The sequence below is a fragment of the Spinacia oleracea genome, chromosome 6 (assembly GCF_020520425.1).
Source record: "Spinacia oleracea cultivar Varoflay chromosome 6, BTI_SOV_V1, whole genome shotgun sequence".
Classification (NCBI taxonomy): Eukaryota; Viridiplantae; Streptophyta; class Magnoliopsida; order Caryophyllales; family Amaranthaceae; genus Spinacia; species Spinacia oleracea.
The window spans coordinates 120981254-121002403 of NC_079492.1; the positions used below are offsets into that span (position 1 = coordinate 120981254).

Here is a 21150-nt window from a genome sequence, read left to right on the forward strand (position 1 = left end):
AAGTAGAGTTTATAAAGTACGGAAGAGAAATAAACTTTCAAACACGATTCCCATGATAACTTCTCCCGCAAGTTATCTCTACAAACCTGTTTTTATTAAAATCTACTCCCCAACAACGCAAATGCAATGATGGTTCATCATAGGGTCATTAAGGCAAAGGCCATGACCGAAAGACATAAAGCACAAAGTCAACAAAAGCTGAGTACGAACAAGCTAGAATAACATTCTATCCTAACATGTTTCACTCAACGAATTAATAATCCACATGCAAAAGCCATTTAATAAACAAGTAAACATGGAGACAAGACTCGACAGATGACACGACTCTTGACTCACAGTTTAATAAAGAAGTAGCTTCGAACGGGTAAAATAAAGTATCCTCAAAAGGAAAGAAAAGGGTGATGGGAGCCAACCATACACCAAATAATAATAAGTCGGACTCCTACCGACAGTCGGGCCATACCGATGGAATTTCAGTGCATAAAAGCATAAAAAGAAGAATGAAACAACGTCTTGTATCATTCAAGGAGTACAAGTTTTCCGGCAAGACTCCCCCTATTGTTCATACTCGAGGTATATACGTTCCAAGAGTTTTGAAGCTCATTCGGGTTGCACTTTACGTTAATTAGTATGTTATGTTCAAGACTCAACCCAAAGACATAACTCACAAATAATTTTGTAACAGCCCTGATTTTAAGCAACTCTTAATATCATATTAAGAGTAATTACCGTCTTAAACATGTTATTAGAATTATTCTTAAATCTAACTTGAGATTAAAATCTTTATTTAAGTGGTGAATAAATTTGAATTTTATTTATTCAATTATTTGTATATTTATTTATAAAGCTAGCCTTCGAATTGATTTTCGAGTTTTAGCTCGAGATACCTTTACGGAAATTTAATTGATTAAAAAGAATTTGGGTTTTTATAATAAATTTCTAAACTAATTTAAAATAGAAAATTAATTATCTTATGCTTGAAGTTAATTATAGATAAAGGTTTAAATAAAATAAGTAAATAAATTAATTTGCACTCTTAATTGTATAACTCATGTGGAATAAGACTTATGACTCTCTCTTCTCTTTCTAGGTGTTGACCAAAGGAAAATAATCCAGAAATATCTAAAACTCCTCTACTTTTTTTTCTTTTTTTTTCTATTTCTGGAACTCTCTCACACTTCTTCCTCTTCCTCTCGTCTCACCGGCTCTCTCTTCCTCTCTGTTCTGCTCCGCACACCACCAACATCTCTGTCGTGCTCTGTTCTCCCTCGCCGATTCATTCCGGTGAGGTGAGTTGTTTGTGTTGCGGATTTGCTCCGCCACCTTCCTTACTCTGCCTCCCTCTTGTTCTTCGCGTCGTTGTCGCTGTCGCCACCGACGGTGGCGTTTCGGGATCTCCGTGCTGGCTACAGTTCTTGATTGGTAATATCTTTAATTCTTATTCACTAATTTATCAAATTGAATTAAATTCCCCAAATTTCCGAACCCTAACTTTCTCCTCCTCTAAATTGTAGCCACCACCGCGGGACCCATGGCTGGCAGTTAACCGGCGACGTGAGGTCGCTGCGGCAAGTGGTTATTGTTGATTGATGTTGTTGCCAGGTGTTGTTACTGTTCCTCTGCCTCACTCCTTCCTCCCTAAGATCTTGGGTATAACTCAAGCCCCTAATTCTATTTCATCTTATTGTTTTGTTTCCTAGCCCAATTAGATTGTAATAATTTATAGAATAAAATTGTCAGTAATAATTATTTTGATTTTATAGAAATGATTTGGAATATTGAAATTAAACTGGATTTGATAAAGTAATTTAGTGAGTCAAATTACATTTCCCACAAAGAAGGATTTCTAATATAGAATTGTGATTAAGTTTTCTAAACTTATTTTATTGACCAAATAAAATTTTCAAATATGATTTCAAAAATAATCCATGTCTAGTAACCCCATTTGGTTTTCTTAAGGTAGAATATGTTCCATGTTAGTTTCTAAAGTAAGTTTCGAAAAATCTTTTAAGATATTAGGTTCTAGATGATTTGAGTGAGTAGTTATTGATTCAAATCTTTCTTGTTGAGGTTATTTGATGAAGAACGAATAAGGGGAATCGAATCATGGAATTAAGCGGAGAATGATGATTGAATAAGTCTTGAGATTCATGTGTAGCGATTCGAGGTACACATCGTCCAACCAACTTCAATGTTTGGAAATATATCTTGTGTTAAAGTATTATGTATATATATAATGTATAAATTGAATGTTGTTTTGCAAATTGAATGTTATTTTGTGAATTAAATTGTGTTTTGCAAAACCAAATTGTATTTGCATATTGATTTGTTCTTTGCGAATTAAAGTGGTTTGTAATGCTTTAAGAATAATGATTCTTTTAAACGAATGTTTGTGTCAATGAGAACCCAAGTGAGAGATGGTTTGAGTTGAGGCATTGAGCGGCTAGAGAATTGATTTCATTGAGTATCTTGAGGTCGAACTTGGAAGTCGTGAGATGTGTGAAAGAGTCAAAAGGTTAAAGTTGTGTTAATTAAGAGTTAATCATAAGTGAATACGTTAATGATCAGGTGAAGGTCCTTGCATAATGGAGTAATCCTACTTGAGTTCTAAGGAGTTTTTGAGGTCTTGGTGTTAAAACTATATAAGAGAATCTAAGATAAGATTTGGTGGAACCAAAGACACCACTTTAATTCTAAATTCTTGTTTTAAATAAAGGTTTCTGTTTTCTTTCAACTGGGTCATACTTGTTTTTAATTTTCTTAAAAGACGCTTGTTTCTTAATTAAGTGTTAATAATAAAAGAATTCTTTTAATGTAGTAAATGAGAAATCTCTAAACTATTTTAAGTATAACAAAAGTTGAGTCTTTAATGATTCTTTAATGATTCTTGAATGAGTCGTTTCAAGGGTTGTAATCATTCCTTACAAGCCATATTTATTTTGGAATTTCCTAAAAGTCACATGTTTTTCCTAAAACTATGAATTATGGAACTTGAACTAGCTTTGAACGATATTAAAGTGTTTAATGAACTCAAGAGTTGAAACAATAAACTAAAGACGTTTTCGGTTTTGTTTTAAGTTCTTTAAATACATATAGTTTGCAAATAAGTAAATCTTTGACAAGTTTTATAAAAGAAACTATTGTAAAGAATAACGATATACTTTAAAATAAATAATCAAGTTTTCATATTTTTGAAACCTATTAGTTTAAGATATAACTAGTGGGCATTTCTATGAATAATAAAGTTTAGTTTGAGTAATTGAGTTTTATATAAACGTTTTTAAAACACATTTCAGGCACACTAAGTTATAAAAGAATGAATCCGGATTTGAGGAGAGTATAAGCTATTGATAACCTTGGGATCATAAATGAGTGTTACCCACTAGCAGTCAATTATTAATCAATGGGCTAAGAGTATAACTAAGGGTAAAGAGTGATTCTAAGTTAAAAGGGAATAGTTGTGAAGAGTGTCCAAATTTTAATTATATTGTTACAGTTTGTTTAAGAGTAAGAGAAAGTGTCAGCAAGCCTTGAGATTGATTTTTAATTTGGTTGAGGATTTATTCTGAGAAATAAAGTGAGTTGAGATATGATGAGAATGAAGTTAATACATGAGTATGGGAATGCGAATGATATTTTGAGAATGAAATCGCATAAATTGGTAATAAAATGCTTAAGTAGGGGAAAGTAGCCGTGTATGTGTTGCATAGTGCTCACATGCGTCGGTGATGAAAAACATATAAAGCGAGTGCTACAATCGTAGACTCGTAGTTCGGCGGGATAGACCCGTTAAAGCGGCTTGGCCATAAAGCGAGTGCTACAAAAGTAGACTCGTAGAGGCGGGATAGACCCGTAATTAGGGACATGTCCTAGTTAAGTCTTGCAAGCGTATGCTTATCAGGAGGGTGACGACCCCCACCAAATAGAGACAGTTGGTTGAATAACCCTTCTCTATTCGTGTTCACTTTCCCCAACAGTAAGCTAATATGTTGTGATTGAGTTAGCTATTATGTTGAGATTAAGTTGTGTGTTTTCGCATTGAGTTATAAATTTCTTATGAATATCTATGTCTTCATTTGAATTGTGTTATGAGAACTTTATGAAGAAAATCATATTACTATAGCAATGTTGTGCCCATGAGTATCATATTGAGTTATGAACAATTATATGTTGAGTTTTAACCTTGTGGCGAAAACTATGGATTGGGAAAAGGTTTACTTATAATACTCGAGCTATCGTTAAGAGTACTCGTCGAATTAGGTTATGATTGAAAATGATTAAGAGTATGAGAATGACAAGATGAATCTTAAAGTTGTGAGCCTAATTCAGTTGATTTGATTGTGAATTTAGAGACTTTGTGAGATGGTAAGTAAGTCTGAAGCCTTTGTGAGTAATGCTATTTTATTGTTTTCCAAATCGTTGTTTGAATAATCTAGATTTCGCCAAATAGATTTCAAAGAGGTCATAACATTTTATCAAGTTATGTTTTCCAATTGAGTTTGATAAGCGAAGTTTCTTTACAGAATAAAACATAAAAACTAAAACAAATATTATTTTGAGCCACCTATCAAATGCATTTTTGGTTGGATGTGTGTACTCAGATTTCCGCTGATTTTGTTCAATGAACCTGTCCTGGTGGGGGCAGAGTTAAAATGTTTTGCAGGCAGCGAGAATCAAGTCTCAGTTCAGGTTCAAGGTGCGTAGAAGTCCTCCAGAGGCCTTATATGTTTCAAGGAGGGCATGTGGATTCTCCAAGTGTATTTAAGTCCTTCCTAATTTATTAATGGATTGTATAATTTGTTTCTAGAGTTTTTTTTCTTTGGGTTATTATTTATGGATTATATATCCTTGTTGAGTTGGTGTCACTCCAATGATGTTTTTGGGAGATGTTATATGCTGGAATGATGAAATAGCAGGTGAAAGAAAATCTGACGTAATTTCCTAAACAGTATTTTAGGTCGTCCATATTTAGGGGAAGTACTGCCGAAATTTTTAATAACTAATTAAGTTTAAGGGTCTTGATTAGTGTCTTTGAGATAGGCTAAACCGTGATTAAATCCTTGAAGTTGTTTGAAGGGTTAAAGTTTGTTTAGCAGGGTTTAAAGTTGTAATTATATTGAGTTTGTTTAAATTGAGACTAAGTGTGTTTAGAAAGCAGCTCGTTAAGGGCGGGCTGTTACAAATTCAACCATTACACCAACACATAATTCAACAATGACACTTCATTTTAATCCTTTAAGACTTGTGATCAAACATAGGACTCAAGTGAAATTACTCCCATTGTTCCTTCTCAAAAACACTGTTTGAGATAACCCGACATTTCCTGTTAACAAGCGAGGTGTGCCCTTAGCACGAATAGTCCTTAGTTCAATTCACATAAACTTCTTAAATGTATCCTACACTTGCGGTAGAATAAACGATGCACTGAGGCAATATTCAATAGGCTCATTATATGCTAGACATCCCGTACTATAGCATAATCATAATAACTTGCATGCGCAACACTCATACATGCATACCAATTTGAATAACATGCTTGACATAATTCAACGATTATCAAAATCCATAACATGATAGTTCAACAGAATCTATAAAGCATAAATCGATTCATAACATGCTCGTTCACAAAGATTCAATAACAATTCTCACATGCTTGTTCACACATCAAACATGAATTCTCAACGCTTAAGTTCACATGATTCACAATCAATATACTTCATAAAGTACTCATGGGATGGGTGGTCACCCTAGTCTTGTACGTACCTGGAATACCTAAGTACGGGGGGCCACTGTGCGAATCACGACTCACTAGAAATCAACTCCTATAAACACGAAGGAGAAACTTAATTATTAACATGTTTACTAAATTTCCAGAAACTATTTAAGAAGCTAAAACCCTTGGTTTAATTAGAAATTAATCGTTATTCGTCAATTTAATAGTCTCAAATAGTTAACTCAAGTCCTAGCCTAAAAACATTGACTTTTTGGCTTTAAAATCATTAAAATCAACACTTTAAAGCTTAATAGCAAATCTGAAAATTTAAGTTGATTTCCATAATTTAAATCGTCATTAAATTATGTGAGTCAATCGCTTGAACAATCAGAATTGAAATCCTACTAGTAGGTCACTACTAAAATCATGTTTTGACCTTAAAAATTGACACTTTAATTAACCCTTAAATCTGAAATTTATAATTCTTTTGAATCAAAACCAATCTCATCAATTCGAATACTAAATATTAAAACACGGTGTTCATAACCGTTCCCAGCAATTTAAATAATCCAAATAATTAAATAACCGCAATTAAATAATTAAACAATTTAAAACTGAAATTTGAAAAGTTTGAAAGTATACAATTTGATTATCAACGATCAACAACACACACACGCAACAATTGATATGTTACGTGTGTGGGCAGCGACGTGGGCAACAACACAACACGGCACGCAGCACTCGGCTAGGCAGCAGCGCGGGACACGCAACAGCACAAGCAGCAACAGCGCAAGCGGGCTGCGCGCTGCGTGGGCGCTGGCAAGAGAGGGGCGACGAGGGTGTGCGGCACAGCAGCAGCAGCGAGCAGCAACGTGTGTGCTGGCTGCGGGCTCGAAGGCGAGAGAGAGCAACGAGGGGTATGCGCGTGAGGCGCGGGCTGGCACACGGCTGGGCAGGCACACGAGCAAGGCAAGCTCGTGCCTTGGGGCCGAAGGAAAGCGCCGGACAAAGGGAGAGGAGAGAGAGAAAAAAATCTGAAAATTAAGGTTGGGGATTTAATGAAGGGAAGGGGTATTTATAGGTTCTCATCCCTTCATGGGCTAGGTTTTAGGGTTTAAGGTTGGGCTTGCTTACGGGCTTGTTTAATATAAATTCCTTACAAGCCTTGTTGGGTTTGATCATGAAATTTAACTGGGCTTAGATTAAATTAAATTCGTTTTCAAAATACGACCCAACAAAATCCGATTAAATAAATTCGTTGAATTTATTTAATAAATAAAATACGATTTTCGTAAATAATTAATAATTAAATTAATTAAAATAAAATACATTTAATTCCCATTAAATGCAATTAAATTTATAAAAATCCTTATAAATATAATAAAATATATTTATAAATTACAAAGTACGAGGTATTACAACACACAACCTAGGTTGAAGACAAAGAAGAGGAAGACGAAGGGATTTGCAAAGCAAAACCATCAGAGCAAGGAAAATGGAGGGAAGAAAATGGCAACGGGAACCTATGATTTTCTTTCTCTCTCTAGAAAACGGGAGCCTCTCATGTTTCTCTCTCATCACTATATTTTCATTTTATGAAGTATTTCAATTAAAGTACCATATGTTGGACAAATAATAATAATTCCAAAAGAGACTAACAAAAAAAAATTATGCATATACTCCGTACTACTTCCGTTCCTTAAAATTCTTTAAACTTAATATTTGAATGGATTTCAATGCAATATTTTAACCACTAATATATTAAATTTCGTATGTGAAAAATTATAAAAAGTTAGTATTATGAAAATACATAATGAGACCAATCTAACAAGCTCTTTATAGTAATGTTTTGATGTATATAACTGTGACAAATTTACTGATAATGTTTGTCATGCATTGGGCACATATTCCAAAGCGTAAATAACTTTTAGGAAAGAGGATAGTATGAAGTTAATTAGCGATAATTGGATTGGAAATAAATTATTATTGGTGGGCGCCTTGAACAAAATTTTGGTGAAAAACGTTACTCCATCCGTATTTAATTAAAAGATACAGTTTGACCGACAAGTAGTTTTAGGAAATAAGTTGAATTTATTAAAATAAGATGAAAGTGAGGTATTGAGTTATTATTTATGGTAAGAAATTGATAGTGGCTGAATTATTTATTGTTATACAAAGAGGATGTGAGTAAGTGTGGGACCACAAGAGAGAGAAACATTAATATAATTAGAAGTGGAGACCATAACATGCCAAAAATAAAAAGTGTAACTTTTAATTAAGTATAGCCGATATGGGGGAGCAAACGATAGTGCCACCAACAAAAAAAAGAAAAAATAGGCAAATTTGCTAAAAAGAACCTTTTATAACCCAAATTTTGCGAGAAAGGACCTTATATAATTTTTTTGTGAAATCACACCTTAATGTAAATTTTTTTTGCTAGAAAGGACCTTAAATAAAAAAATTTGTGAAATCACACCTTAATGTAATTTTTTTTTGCGAAAGACAACCAAAAGTAAGTTTCCGACATTGACTGAGCTTTTCTGCCCATTGATTTGCACGTGAGAAGCATGTGCGGCTTTATTTTGCTAACCACGCCCAATTTTCCTCCAAAATTCTAAGCTTTAAAACCTAAAGTTGAAAAAAAAAATCGAAATAAAATCAAGTTTGAAAGTTCAAGACTCGGGAAAATCAGTGTCTTCAGCCAACTTAAGTTACACGTGCTGATCACGTGCAAGTCAATGGCCAGAAAAAGCTCAATTAATGCCGGAAACTTCCCTTAGGTCATTTCTCGCATAAAAATTACTTTAAGGTGTGATTTCGCAATAAATAAATAAATATATAAGGTCATTTCTAGCAAAAATTTGAGTTATAAAGCTCTTTTATTGACAAATTTGCCTTAAAAAAAAGTGTATCTCATACTACTCGTATTACAAAAGGCAATTCCCATAAATAGTTCCAACGAGGAATCCCTCCAAAAATAAACGTATGCTTCAGCTTCATTAGTCCGCCCATCTGGTCCACAATTGCAGAATCTAGGACCAGGTATCAATAAGGAGTCAATAGTTATAGTGAAAACTTAAATTAGGTTTTAATGGAGTTCCGTTGAAGAACCCCTTCAAAAATAAACGTATACCGCTTTATGCAGCGAGGACACGGTATTCTTTAGTAAAAGGCGAAAGAATAGTTCGCTTTGTACTCACTACATGGCTGCGTGAGAAGCTAATATGTGAGGCGTACTAATTTATATTGCAGTTATCGCTTAGTTCTTTCTCCCTGGTCCATGTGGGACTAATCTGCAAGTCTTTCTGTTGATTTCTACCGTACTCCGTAAGTCCATAATACTATATCAGCAATTGCTTTGAACTGTAGAATCTTAATCCAGAATAAGACCCTATACCAGATGGAATTTTTTGAAAAAAAAACCAACTAACTACAGGATGATGCATTTTAATTCTTATTGATCAAATACAAGTATACAACTTCAATAACAGATGATTTAGTCATGCCCAGTAAGTCCAGTCCGATAACCACTCCCAGTGTCCTGCCGTCAGAGAATTTCCGTAAGGGCTCTCTCTTTTCAGAGTAAAGTTGTACAATCGTAACCTTCAAATTGTAGTGTCCATGATTGTTATGGCATTCGGGTGCACACTGGTGAGGCTATGAAGGGGTCAACAAGTAGTATTTTTCAAATAAGTTGGACATTTCAAAGCCTATTTGCTACGGAGTAACCTATATACTTGTACTAAAAAGGAAAATCATTATACTAGTCTACTTGTAATATCCTACTATTAGTTTATCAGGGAAGTTACTCCCTCCGTATTTTTTTAAAAGATACATTTGGTCGGACACGGGTATTAAGAAGAATAATTAAATGAAATAAAATCATAAAGCAAGTGGGGTTGGATAGATATTTTAATAATTAAATATGTGGGGACCATGTCATTTTGGTGGGTGGAGAGTGAGGTGGGTTTATGAAAATATTTGTTTAATAGGATGGTGGGTGATATGGTATATTAGATGTATTATTTAATTAGATGGTGGGGTTGATAAGTTACTAAAAATGACAAGTGTATCTCTTAAATAAATGCTGTCGGAAAAGGCAAGTGTATCTCTTAAAAAAATACGGAGGGAGTAGTACGCTAGTGATACCAACTTATTCTAAAGTTGAAAATATGATACTGTATTTCATTGTAATTCAAGGATAGAATATTAAAGGACGGAAGGAGTAGTATACTTTATAATTTTCTCTCAGGTGCACGCACCTAACTCCAGCCTGCCTTCTATGGAGTAGGTGCATACCAGAAAAGTAATTGACAACTCACAATTGAAGGTAGTTTAGACCATTCCATTAGAAAAATTGAACTTAAGATTGTAGAGCTTTACCCTGAAATTAGGGAGCCCTTCCAGAAATTCTCGACGGCCAAGGTCAAGCCAAGGCCGAGGAGGGGGTTTGGAAATAGTTTTCAACCAGCAATTGACGCGCCTCGGTTATTACCTCACTAGCTGCGTCATTGCCCCAAGCGCAAAGATAACTTTACAAGAGTCTAGACGGTTAGTTATATACTATCCCTGATAAAACACTAATTTTAAGTTTCCTGATGTGGGACGCCAAAGTATGTTCACATTTTTTTGACTACTACACTATTGCAGTAATGCCTTGTTTCCTCTTCTACTCCCTTTAATACATGAAGGTCATTGCAAATTGAAGAAAGTTGTAGCCTCGAATAACTGTGTACGTAGTCTTTGGCCTGTTTCATTGAAAAGTTTGAGTTCAAACATCTTGTGAGGTTTACTCGTTGCTTTGAGTTTTTAAGTTCCGTAAGAGCGGGATACAAATTGGCTTTTGGATATTTAACTGTGTACCCGTGTGAAACATCTACGAAGTATTATGTACTCCCTCCGTCCCAGATTAGTTGTTACACTTTCTTTTTTCGTCCGTCCCAGATTAGTTGTTACACTTCTAAATTAGGAATGACCCCACAATTATTATATTGCCTCTCTCTTCCCACTAAATTATTTTTTGACCCCACGCCTTCTCACATTCAATTAAAAAAATACTCCACTAACTCTTATCACATCTACTTTTTCAATAAAATAACAATTGATAACCAAACAACCGCTTATCACCTAAAACTTTGTGCAAAGGTAAGTGTAACAACTAATTTGGGACGGAGGGAGTAATACATAGTATACTCTTACTAATATGTTAAGTTTGTTTAAATGAAGATTTTGAAAAATAAATCAATTCATCTATTTTTAGGAGAAAAAAATATCATTTCAAGCTAAATATAAATATTCTTTGCATTTATCTAAGCGTCTACCTACTCCATATAACATTTGTTTTATAAAATTACGGCACCATCGTGTGTATAAACTTTAGTGTTAATTTATTGAAGCTTTGTTTAGTCCCGTGGGAGCTTATGAGGTACTCCGTAGCACACAAATTTTATTTTACTTTTTGGTGTTACAAATGGGAGTGGAGAAATTTAAATTTGAGAGTTATCGTACACAGACCTTCAGTCTTAACAATTAGATCAAAAACTTATTGATGTAAAGTAAGTCTATCTATCTTCTATACTATACATTCAAAAAAAAAAATATACGAAAATGATAAAGGTCGCAACATGCGACCTTTAAGCCGTGTCACAATGATGACATGGCATGCTTATGTGTCATGATTTAAATTGGAAACTAAAATATTTAACTTATATAATCTATCCTATATGTTTCAAAAAAAGGTAGGAAAATCTTAATATTCTAATTTGTTTCCTTCTTTACATTGATTACCTTGTTTATGTATTTTTATAGTAAAAATATTGAATTGATAGTAAAAATATTCTGATGACGCATAGCATACGTGGCGCCTATATGTACCAATTAAACGACGACACGTAAGATTGCGACAACTAAATATTGTCGCAACTTGTGACCTTTATCATCACCCAAAAATATATTAAAAGACGTCTATAAAAAAGTATACGTGACACGTGACGCTCTGATGTGTCAATCGCTCCATATAATTTTCATATACATAAAAAAAAACGACAAGCATGGTTTAAGTGACGTTTGAACTCTTGTCCTTGGGTTTAAACTACAAAGCTTTTACCACTAAGCTATTACATGTTTCATGTTATCATTTTAAAAACAAAAATATAAGTAAATGTGCATGTTATTAACGTAATAACTCGGGGCATCGCGTGGACCCAAAAACTAATTTGAAATTAGTAAAAGTTGTGGAGTAATTCATTTCGATTCTTGGGTGTACAGAGTAAAATACACATGAACAACAAGATCTTACATACTATATTAGTATAGTTACGCTTATGTTATACGTAGTACGAAATGTTAAATTAAGAATGAAATTTATTGACAATGTACGTAGTGGAATTAAAGTAAAGTAATTAATTAACCAAACTGCATTTGTTCCTAATCTGGCCTTGACTTCCAGTGAGTACACCAATAGCTCCCATCTTCTCCATAGACTTAGCAAACTCATCAAAGAACATTTTAGGGTTGAGAAGTTGTAAAGCGAATTCTCGTGCTTTATCATCGGTGAGGAGGGCAGCATCGGATACGAAAAGACCCTTATGTTCTTTTAAGATCTTGAAGTAATGGTTATCGAACGAGAGGGAGCTTCCTGGGTCCATTTCAACTGTGGTTGTACGATCAGCTGGGTCTCTACATTGAGTCCTTAGAAAATCGGCGTATTTTGGGTTCAATGATGGGTCTTGGTCTCCTCTTCCAGTGAAGTTGAATAGTCTTCTGCTCACAAAATTGCAATGACCAACTCCTATTGTATGCGCACCTTCATCCCATAATCAACACAAAATCATTAATCTAAGCAAATAAAAAAAAGAAATTGTAACACAAATGAAAATCAACTATCATTGGTACATACTACATAGTGTGACCAGCTCCAGGTATAATCTCAACTATTAACTCCGATACTCTATGTCAGGACTCATGATCACTTTTTTGAATGTCCCTATTTGTTTGCCTCATACCTTATTTAGTAACTTTTACAATCTACCAACATGGGTGCATAATTTACCTCCAAATTTTAATAAAGTGCAGTTTAATTTATATATGGAGCAATCTTTTAGAGACGGAAGAGGTACTTCGTAATAAGTTTTACGTACCTGATAAAGCAACGAGATCACGAACGGTGAGGTTTTTACTAGCGAAGTTGTTAACAAGGACCGTGAAGTTAGAGGCACCGGAAGGAATATTAGCTGAAGCCTCTGAAGCAATTGAGATTGTTCCATCCCTTCTTCCAGTGGGCACCTTCCACAACGGCCTCCCATACTGATTAATTATAAAAATGAATACAATAATTTTGTTAATATACTGATCACTAATTTTGTTACTCCAATATATTGATCATTAAACATTAATTACTCGATACTCATTTTACATGCGAGTATGTTACTATTAATGGATTACATGCGATGGGGTTGAAGCAACTTACTTGCAGAGAAACAGCATCCCGAGTAGCGAGAGTCAAAATATCAGCGCAAGACACAATTCCTTTGCACTCTTTCTCAATTTCTGATTTAATATCATCAATAACGTTGAACCCTTCCAAGTTTCTGTTGGTATTTGCATCTTTCTCCGATGTTGAATTTCCGGTCGAGTTTAACAAAACAGAAGCATCACATCCCTGCATCCAATGCATGCATTATTTTTATTATAGCTAATGATGGATTTTGAACAATTTTACGAGAGGAGGTAGCTATATAATATGAAACTTATATAATTATATACAAATTTTAAGAGGGGTGTGCTCAAAACTAAAATTACACTATGTAATTTTACCTGTGAGGGTCCGGTCCACCCACACCATAACTAAGAACCGTCACTAAACACCCTAATAATGTTACATAGAGCTAGCACTTCTATATATGATCATGTATATGTAAATATTTGAGTACATACCCGAACAAAACAATCATGGAAGAGCACCCTAATAAGCTTTGCAGGCAAATTTGGGTTACTCGTGACATGCCTACTTGTAACAGTTTGTACAATCTCTTCAGCACGAGGGCAACTCTTTCGATAAAAGTCATTCTTTAAGCCACCATCATATTCTGGCTCATATGAGTCATGACCACGAGGTCCGTGACCATGACCGTGACCCCAACCACCTTTGTGTTTGTAATGAGATTTCTTCTTCGAACCACCCGCATTACAAAACACAAAAGTGCTACAAATTGCTAAAACGAGTAACAAAAACAAAACTTTGCTAGCCATTTTTGTTTCCAACACTCTCTAGCTTGCTTAATTAATTTAGTTACTAATTTTAGTGATCTTATTAATAACTTATGAAGAAGTTGGTTCTTATGTTTTTCCTTATATAGCACTAAAATATGGCATCTTCCTCAATAAAATAATCGATTTCATGATTATCAAAATTATTTTGATTCATGCACGCATCCACCACGAACTTGTTCCTTTATAACTTATAGTTACTTATACGTGAATTATGCAACATTAATCCAGGAATGTCGGTTGACCTTGTACCTTAATTATAATAAACAGTTTGTGCACATCATTATTTTCTCCGTTTCTTAATGTTTATTCCATTTGAAATCTTCATTTCTATGGGAGAAAAACTTTAGATCGACATAATGGATGAAGCTTTATAGATAAATATAAGGAATTTTTTTTTAACAAATGTTTGATCTTGTAAGGTTCTTCTCGATGAGTAATTTAGAATATTAGGTTTGATAACTATTTTAATGCGTTGTTGAACATATTGATGCTGGATTGTAGTATTATTATTTATTTGTTTGACAATTTGTGCAAATCGGATCTTATTACTATTATTCCTTTGATTGATGGAATTTGATTTTTTAAATCAATTCCTAGTTGTTTCGTCGTTATCCCTGGCTCTCTCCTCTCTTGACTAAGATATAATTGCACATGGCCTCAAAATTGCTACTATACGATATGATGCATTCTTATAGCAGCCTGGATATTTGATGAGAATTATATTATTGTTACGCAATTGCCTTAATTAGCGTTTAATTAATTTGTTTACTAAATAATCTATACTAATATATTAAAAGGCGTTCTTAAGAATGTATACGTGTCACGTATACCTATCTTCATTACGCCACGTCAAAAAACATGTAACAAGGATCGAACACTAGACCTCTTTGTTAAAAGTTATACTTCCTACCATCTTAGCCAACCACAACTTATGTGACATCTTTCTACATAAACATATATATTCTTTTGACGTAAAATAATACATTAAATAAAAGTGAATGCATAAAAGAAAAGGAAAAAAAATAATGATTACTTAATTTATAAATGTTCCGTCATTACTTTTCTAGCTTAAGCCTCAAAAACAAAAAACGGTGTAATAAATCAACTAATTTTGAAGAATAGTATCCAACTTTGTTTTGATTTTCGAATGTGGGGTTTCATATTTGGGATAGTTGTTGATCGGCCACTAATCTTGTGTCACCACCGTAATTCGATGTCATTTGATGTCGACGAAAACTCCATCTATATGTGCACATATTTAAAAAATAAATAAACCCGAACAAAAGTAAGAAACCGGGGCAACGCCCGGGCCACACACTAGTTTAGTAATAAAAGGTCATACGACATCTACAAACAAACTTGAATATAAAAAATACATAAAAATTGAATCAAATATAAACTTTATTTCAACAACACTGAACAATTGAACATTACTTCAACAAAAAAAAAAACTAGGGTTTTTCTACGTTATATCCCTGTAATTGATTGATTTCTACGTGTATCCAAACGTTTTAAGTTTTACACATTGTACCCTCGTAGTTGCAAAACTTAATTGTTTTTATCCTTGTCGCCAACCTAACGTTAACCATTTCCGTTATATTTTTAAAAAATCAAGAAATTTGTACATTAATGTTGGGTTAACAACAAACATAAGGTTGATTATAATATAGAAAAGGGAAATTCTCAATGGTAGCCCTATACTATTGTCTTTTCTCAATGGTAATAATAAAATTTACTTATTATCATTGGCAGTCTTTTATTCTTAGTTTTTGTACACTATAACTTTTTTTTTTTGACGGTTGTACACTATAACCTAAATGATTACTTTTGTTGATTAATCAACTAAATAATAAAGGGAAATTCTCAATGGTAACCCTTTACTTTTCAACATTCTCAATGGTAACAAAAAAAAATACCAAGTATCATTGATAGCCCTTTATTCTTAATTTTTCTACACAACGACATAATTATGAATCTTTTTGATAAATTTATTAAATATTTAACCACAGTTAGCTTGTAACAATACATAGAAATTTGAAGGTACGAAAAAACACCAAAACTTTCGGATTAGCTTTAGCATACAATCATACATACTCCATATAACATTAATTGCCCACTGCCAAGACCAAAACTAATAAAAAATACGGTTTTTTCATGAAATGCCCCTGAGGTTTCACGAAATTCACCAAATACCCCTGCGCGTTTCAAAATACATAATATACCCCTATTTTTTTCCTATTGTTCACCAAATACCCCTATTTTGACTTTCCGTTAGTCCTCCGTTAAGTCATGTTTATAATTCACCAAATGCACCTATTTATACACTTTTTGCACAATATACACCTATTTGTAAACTTGTTTGCACCAAATACCCAAACTGCTTTTAAACTACATAATTTAAATCTTACGGCTTTGCAGTTCTAATCAGAGCTGTTTGTAACAAATTAGAGCAATAAATAGGGATTATATTCCATAAAAGATGATTAATTTGCATAGTAACTTTACAAAAACTTTGATTGCCATAATCTATTTGTGCATAAGGTTTAGGAATCAAAGCTGAATTTTGGTCAGTCCAACTTATATTGCAATGAGCTTTGTCTCCTGGACAAACATCAGCAATCTGGCTTTTGGATGGCACATCTTTTTGTGGCTTCCCTAATCTGTCCCAAACACTTTTCCATGGTTGGTTGATATCGGAAGACGGAACTACTGGAAGTATAGAATAAAGAAAAAAATCAAGGGAGCAGAACGCATTTGTGAACACTTTGCTACAAACAAAAAGTATTAGAAGAAGGCAATGCTTGTGAAAGCCTTCGATTGTATGACTTTGCAAACTTGACAAACCCCTGTTATTCCTTGTCCTAGATCGCAAGCCTTTTATTTTAGTTTAATCATTCACTTGCCGCACAAGAGTGTGTTGGAAATTTATATGGAATAACATATGATGAAGTTTCATTTTCTTTTGAGAAAACGCAAACTAAGGATTTACTCTGATCTTCTCAAAGTTCTGCTCATCATTTGATCAAGAAATTCCCATTAAAAGTTTTAATCTGTTTTTCTCAAAATATACACAATGGATTGACACCCAATCCCTTATATTATAAAAAAAACAAAATCTCACTCATAAGAACTGACTTTTTGCACCTTATATGACCAGAAATTTCAAATTAAAAAAGTGAATGCTGAGCACTTTTATTCTGATTTTAACAAAATATACACAAAGGATTAACACTCAATCCATGTTTTGTTTGATCTTGATGATCTTCTCAAAGTGCTGCAAGTCATTTGATCAGGAAATTCACATTAAAAAAGTGAACATTGAACATTTTTATTCTGTTTTTTCCCAAAATACACACAGAGGATTATCATTCAATCCCTTTAGCAAAATACACACAAAAAATGACATTGAAAAGCCTGCCAATCCCTTGCAAACCAATTAGCTTTTCGAACGTGATATTTGATCAAAATAGTGTTGAGTGGTTCCGTTCGAAATTATAATAATGCAATTGCAATTTGCAAGGTCTTAGATCGCAATGTATTACCAAAAAGCTTCTTATACCTTCAGCCTGCTCAGCCAATTTGGCCAAGTACACATTCTCTTCCCGAGATCCTTCTACAGGCGACATTGTTTCTCACTTCAAGCAAAAATTAACGACCCAGGAAAGCATTCGGGTCAGGGTTCCTCCGTCTGGAGTTTGGTAGGGAGAAGGAGGTGGTTTGAGGAGAGAGAATTGAGAAGGCGTCGCCGTCTTCTCCTTCATTCGCTTCCGTCGCGCTTAATCCTCTCCTCTCAATGAATTTGTCCAGTAAAATGGATTCGTCGGACTTCCTCGATCTCTTCTCGCCGCCAGCCTTCAAGTCTTCAACCTTCATCGGCGAAAATGGTGGATTCGCCGGACTTCCCACCACCTGCACTACCCAATCACCGGAAGAAGAGGCTTGTATTTCTGGGTAGTTTGAGGTGAATCAATGGCTATTGATGAATTGGGGGTGAGATCGAAGATGGGTTAGAACTAGGAGATGAGAGGAGAGAGAAGAAATGAGATTTATTTTTTTAAGTTAAAATATAGAATATTAGGTAAATAAGGGTATAATCGTAAATTAAAGCTAACGGAGAACTAACGGTCGTTAAATACAAGGGTATTTGGTGCACTTTAAGTTTAAATAGGGGTATATTATGTATTTTGAAACGCGCAGGGATATTTGCTGAATTTCGTGAAACCTCAGGGGCATTTCAGGAAAAAACCGTAAAAAATAACATCAATCGAAACTAAAAAAATTAGGACATTATCAAACACAAAGTATCTTGTTAAAAGAACTAATTTAATTTTTCAATCAAATTGGAAATCCATCGAAGAGCAGGGGTTAGATTGTAAAAGGATTTTAATTCATCGTCCTTAGAACTGCGTAATTTTGATTCTTTCAAGAGGATTTTAATCTCCTTGACCAACAAAGCTTCAATTTCGATTTCTCGTCTCATCACTTGAAAGCTTCATCATGCTAAAGCTAGGATTAGAGTTTTTAGGATTTTCGGAGTCAAAGATAGCGGCACCATTGTCGAAATTTGTGGTGGTGGTGGCGTAAACTGTGAACGTCTCGACGAACAGCGAAAGTTACGGCGGTGGTGAACTAAGTAGAATCGAAATTTGTGTAGAAGAGAGGGTGATTTATTGGAGGGGGCGTGTGAATTGAGGAGAGAGGAGCAAGGTGGAAGAGGCGAAGAGCTGTTGAAGAAGACATTCAGACACTGTCGTTGTTGAGGTTGAAGAAGGTTAATTAAAACGTTGTTCGATCTTCACTTGTCCATCAATTTTATTTGTTTCTGATAAAAATCCATAATTTCAAGTAGAATGAAACGAGTAAATGGTTCAATCAAATGATAACTTTCATAGAAGTATAGAACATAATTTTATTTTATTGAAATTGGGTTGCATGTTTGGATTTTAATTTAGTTTTCGTGGTTAAATAAAAGTTATTTAGGGTTTTTTGTATAATTTAAACCACTTACTACATATTAGTTAATCATGGTTAGCTAAAGTAACAAAATTAACATCAAAACTTTCATTAATGTCATTGTTGATAAAAAAAATAGTAATACAAGGTTACTAATGATAATTCGAATTTTTTTGAGCTACCATTGAGAATATGCAATAGTAGAAGGCTATCATTGAGAATTTCCCAATAATAAACCACAGTTAGTGTTTTTTCTTTTAAAAAAATATGATTTGGTGGTTCCCCCGGTTCCTCACTCATTTATTCTCGCCTTCCGTCATTCTCCGGCAAGCTCAAGAACCGTACCCCATCATCATCATCATCATCATCATCATCAGAATCGTAACACTCATCATCAAAAATAATTTAGAGTAGATCAACAACTCCGCTTTGGTCAAAGTCATTTACAATGATCAAAGCAAAAATCAAACTCCAAAAATGAAAAATCAGCTTAATTATTCATCGAAACAAAGCTGTAATGGGAGGAGTCCACCCCGACATTAGAGTGGTAAAAGGAGGAGATAAGATAACGACGTCGTATTAGAGTACTTGTTGGAGATTAGAGGTTTAGGGTCGACGGTTAAGATAATCTTTCTGACGATTAATGCGGCGAAGACGATGATGAATTGTAGAAGTCTGGTGTTGTTCGTGAATATTAAAGTTGATTGGGTCTGCCGCAGGGAATTCTGATGATGGCAGATTGGCAGCGGTTGAGAGGGTGCCGATAAATTCATATATACATGGTTTGTGATTTGGGAAGGGAAGACGGTTGGTATGGCTATGCCCTATGTGCTTATGGATTCCATTGTTAAGTCACTATTCATTATTTTAGCTTGTTGCTTTAATTTGAGAAGAAAATGACATATATACCTTCCATTGTTATTTGTTAAGTCACTAGAGATTATTATCTCAATCGAAGTTCTAATTTTTCTCTCTCTTTATTTTGGAAGTATATAAGAAAGGTAACCATGGTTAACTAAATGTTAATTATTTATCAAATTTACCAACAAAAATTATAATTAAGGTTATTATGTAGAAAAATTGAAAATAAAGGGTTACCAGTGATATTAAGTTTATTTTCTTGTTACCATTCAGAAAAATCAATAATAGAACGCTACCATTGAGAATTTCTATATAGAAAAACCTTAGTTTGTTTAAAAGGTAAAGAAATCTTTAAACATTAAATTAAAAACAAGGATAAAGTTGATTATAAATTACAAGTACAGGGGTACAAAGTGGAAAATATTAAATGTATGAGTATAACATAGAAATCAAAGAAATACAAGGGTACAACGTAGAAAAACACAAAAAACTATAATCGTTGTGAATCGAACAATCTTTATATCCTCTTTTATATATTTGTGATTTTCCCTCTTCAACAAAGGGGTGTATGGATATGTTGTACATAATTGTGATAAATATCGATTTTGAGCTTATTGTACTCGATGAATTGACCTCTTTATCGATCCCCAAAAAAAACAACTTTTCCAACACTAAAATCACAAATTTTAATTAGAACAAATTAAACTTAATTACCATGGAGGCATGCACTACACTACATTCTAAGATAAATAGTTTTATGGAAATGACACTACATGAAATTGTACTATTTACGACGGGAAATCCCGTCGTAAAAGGCCAATAATCGTTGATTAAAGACGGGGTTTTCTGTCGCGAACCCGTCATAAAAGGGGGCTGTCGTTAATAGAAAATCCCGTCGTTAACCCGTCGTAAAAGACATTTTGCGACGGTTATTCCCGTCATTGTTTGGTTGTTAGCCCCGTCGCAAAAGGCTTTTACGACGGGATTTTTGACCCGTCGTAATTAGGTTGTCGTTAAAGATACAAATTCTTGTAGTGTGAACAACAAAATCAAAACTAAATTTAAGATAAAGGGTCAAAAATAGCCAAAGTTTCAAAGAAGAGGACTAGCTAGGGATCACAATTCTTTCTGAATCCTAGGTTTCACAATCACAAATGATCACAAAGCATTTGTTGGATTAGTGTATCAGTGTATAATAATCCAAGTGAGTACAAATCTATTAACTTAATTATGGTCTCCTGCAAGTCCTAGTTTGATTATTTGATTCTTGCTGAAAGATACTGATTATTTAATTCTTGCTGTTATGGGTCATAATACTTTCACCTGCAAAGCCTCTGCACTTGTTATTATTG

The 21150-nt window shown here is 34.0% G+C and overlaps 1 protein-coding gene, 1 long non-coding RNA gene and 2 other non-coding genes across 4 annotated transcripts; 1 reads left to right on the forward strand and 3 right to left on the reverse strand.

Moving 5' to 3' along the window:
- Window positions 1-1187: 1187 nt before the first annotated feature.
- Window positions 1188-5130, forward strand: LOC130464078 (uncharacterized). The gene is made up of 4 exons (XR_008924377.1): window positions 1188-1422; window positions 1515-1650; window positions 2071-2167; window positions 4646-5130. It is a non-coding gene; the product is annotated as an uncharacterized lncRNA (long non-coding RNA).
- A 3676-nt stretch (window positions 5131-8806) lies between these two features.
- Window positions 8807-8922, reverse strand: LOC130464771 (U5 spliceosomal RNA). Its single transcript, XR_008925121.1, has one exon. It is a non-coding gene; the product is annotated as a U5 spliceosomal RNA (small nuclear RNA).
- Window positions 8923-10088: 1166 nt separating this feature from the next.
- Window positions 10089-10243, reverse strand: LOC130464736 (U4 spliceosomal RNA). Its single transcript, XR_008925088.1, has one exon. It is a non-coding gene; the product is annotated as a U4 spliceosomal RNA (small nuclear RNA).
- Window positions 10244-11993: 1750 nt separating this feature from the next.
- LOC110803977 (peroxidase 39-like) lies at window positions 11994-14041 on the reverse strand. Its single transcript, XM_022009526.2, has 4 exons — window positions 13649-14041; window positions 13182-13373; window positions 12853-13018; window positions 11994-12518 (listed from the first exon to the last, which is right to left on the reverse strand). Exons 1-4 carry the CDS (start codon window positions 13961-13963, stop codon window positions 12115-12117), a joined length of 1077 nt encoding a protein of 358 aa, XP_021865218.1. The 5' UTR covers window positions 13964-14041; the 3' UTR covers window positions 11994-12114.
- Between the last annotated feature and the right edge of the window lie 7109 nt (window positions 14042-21150).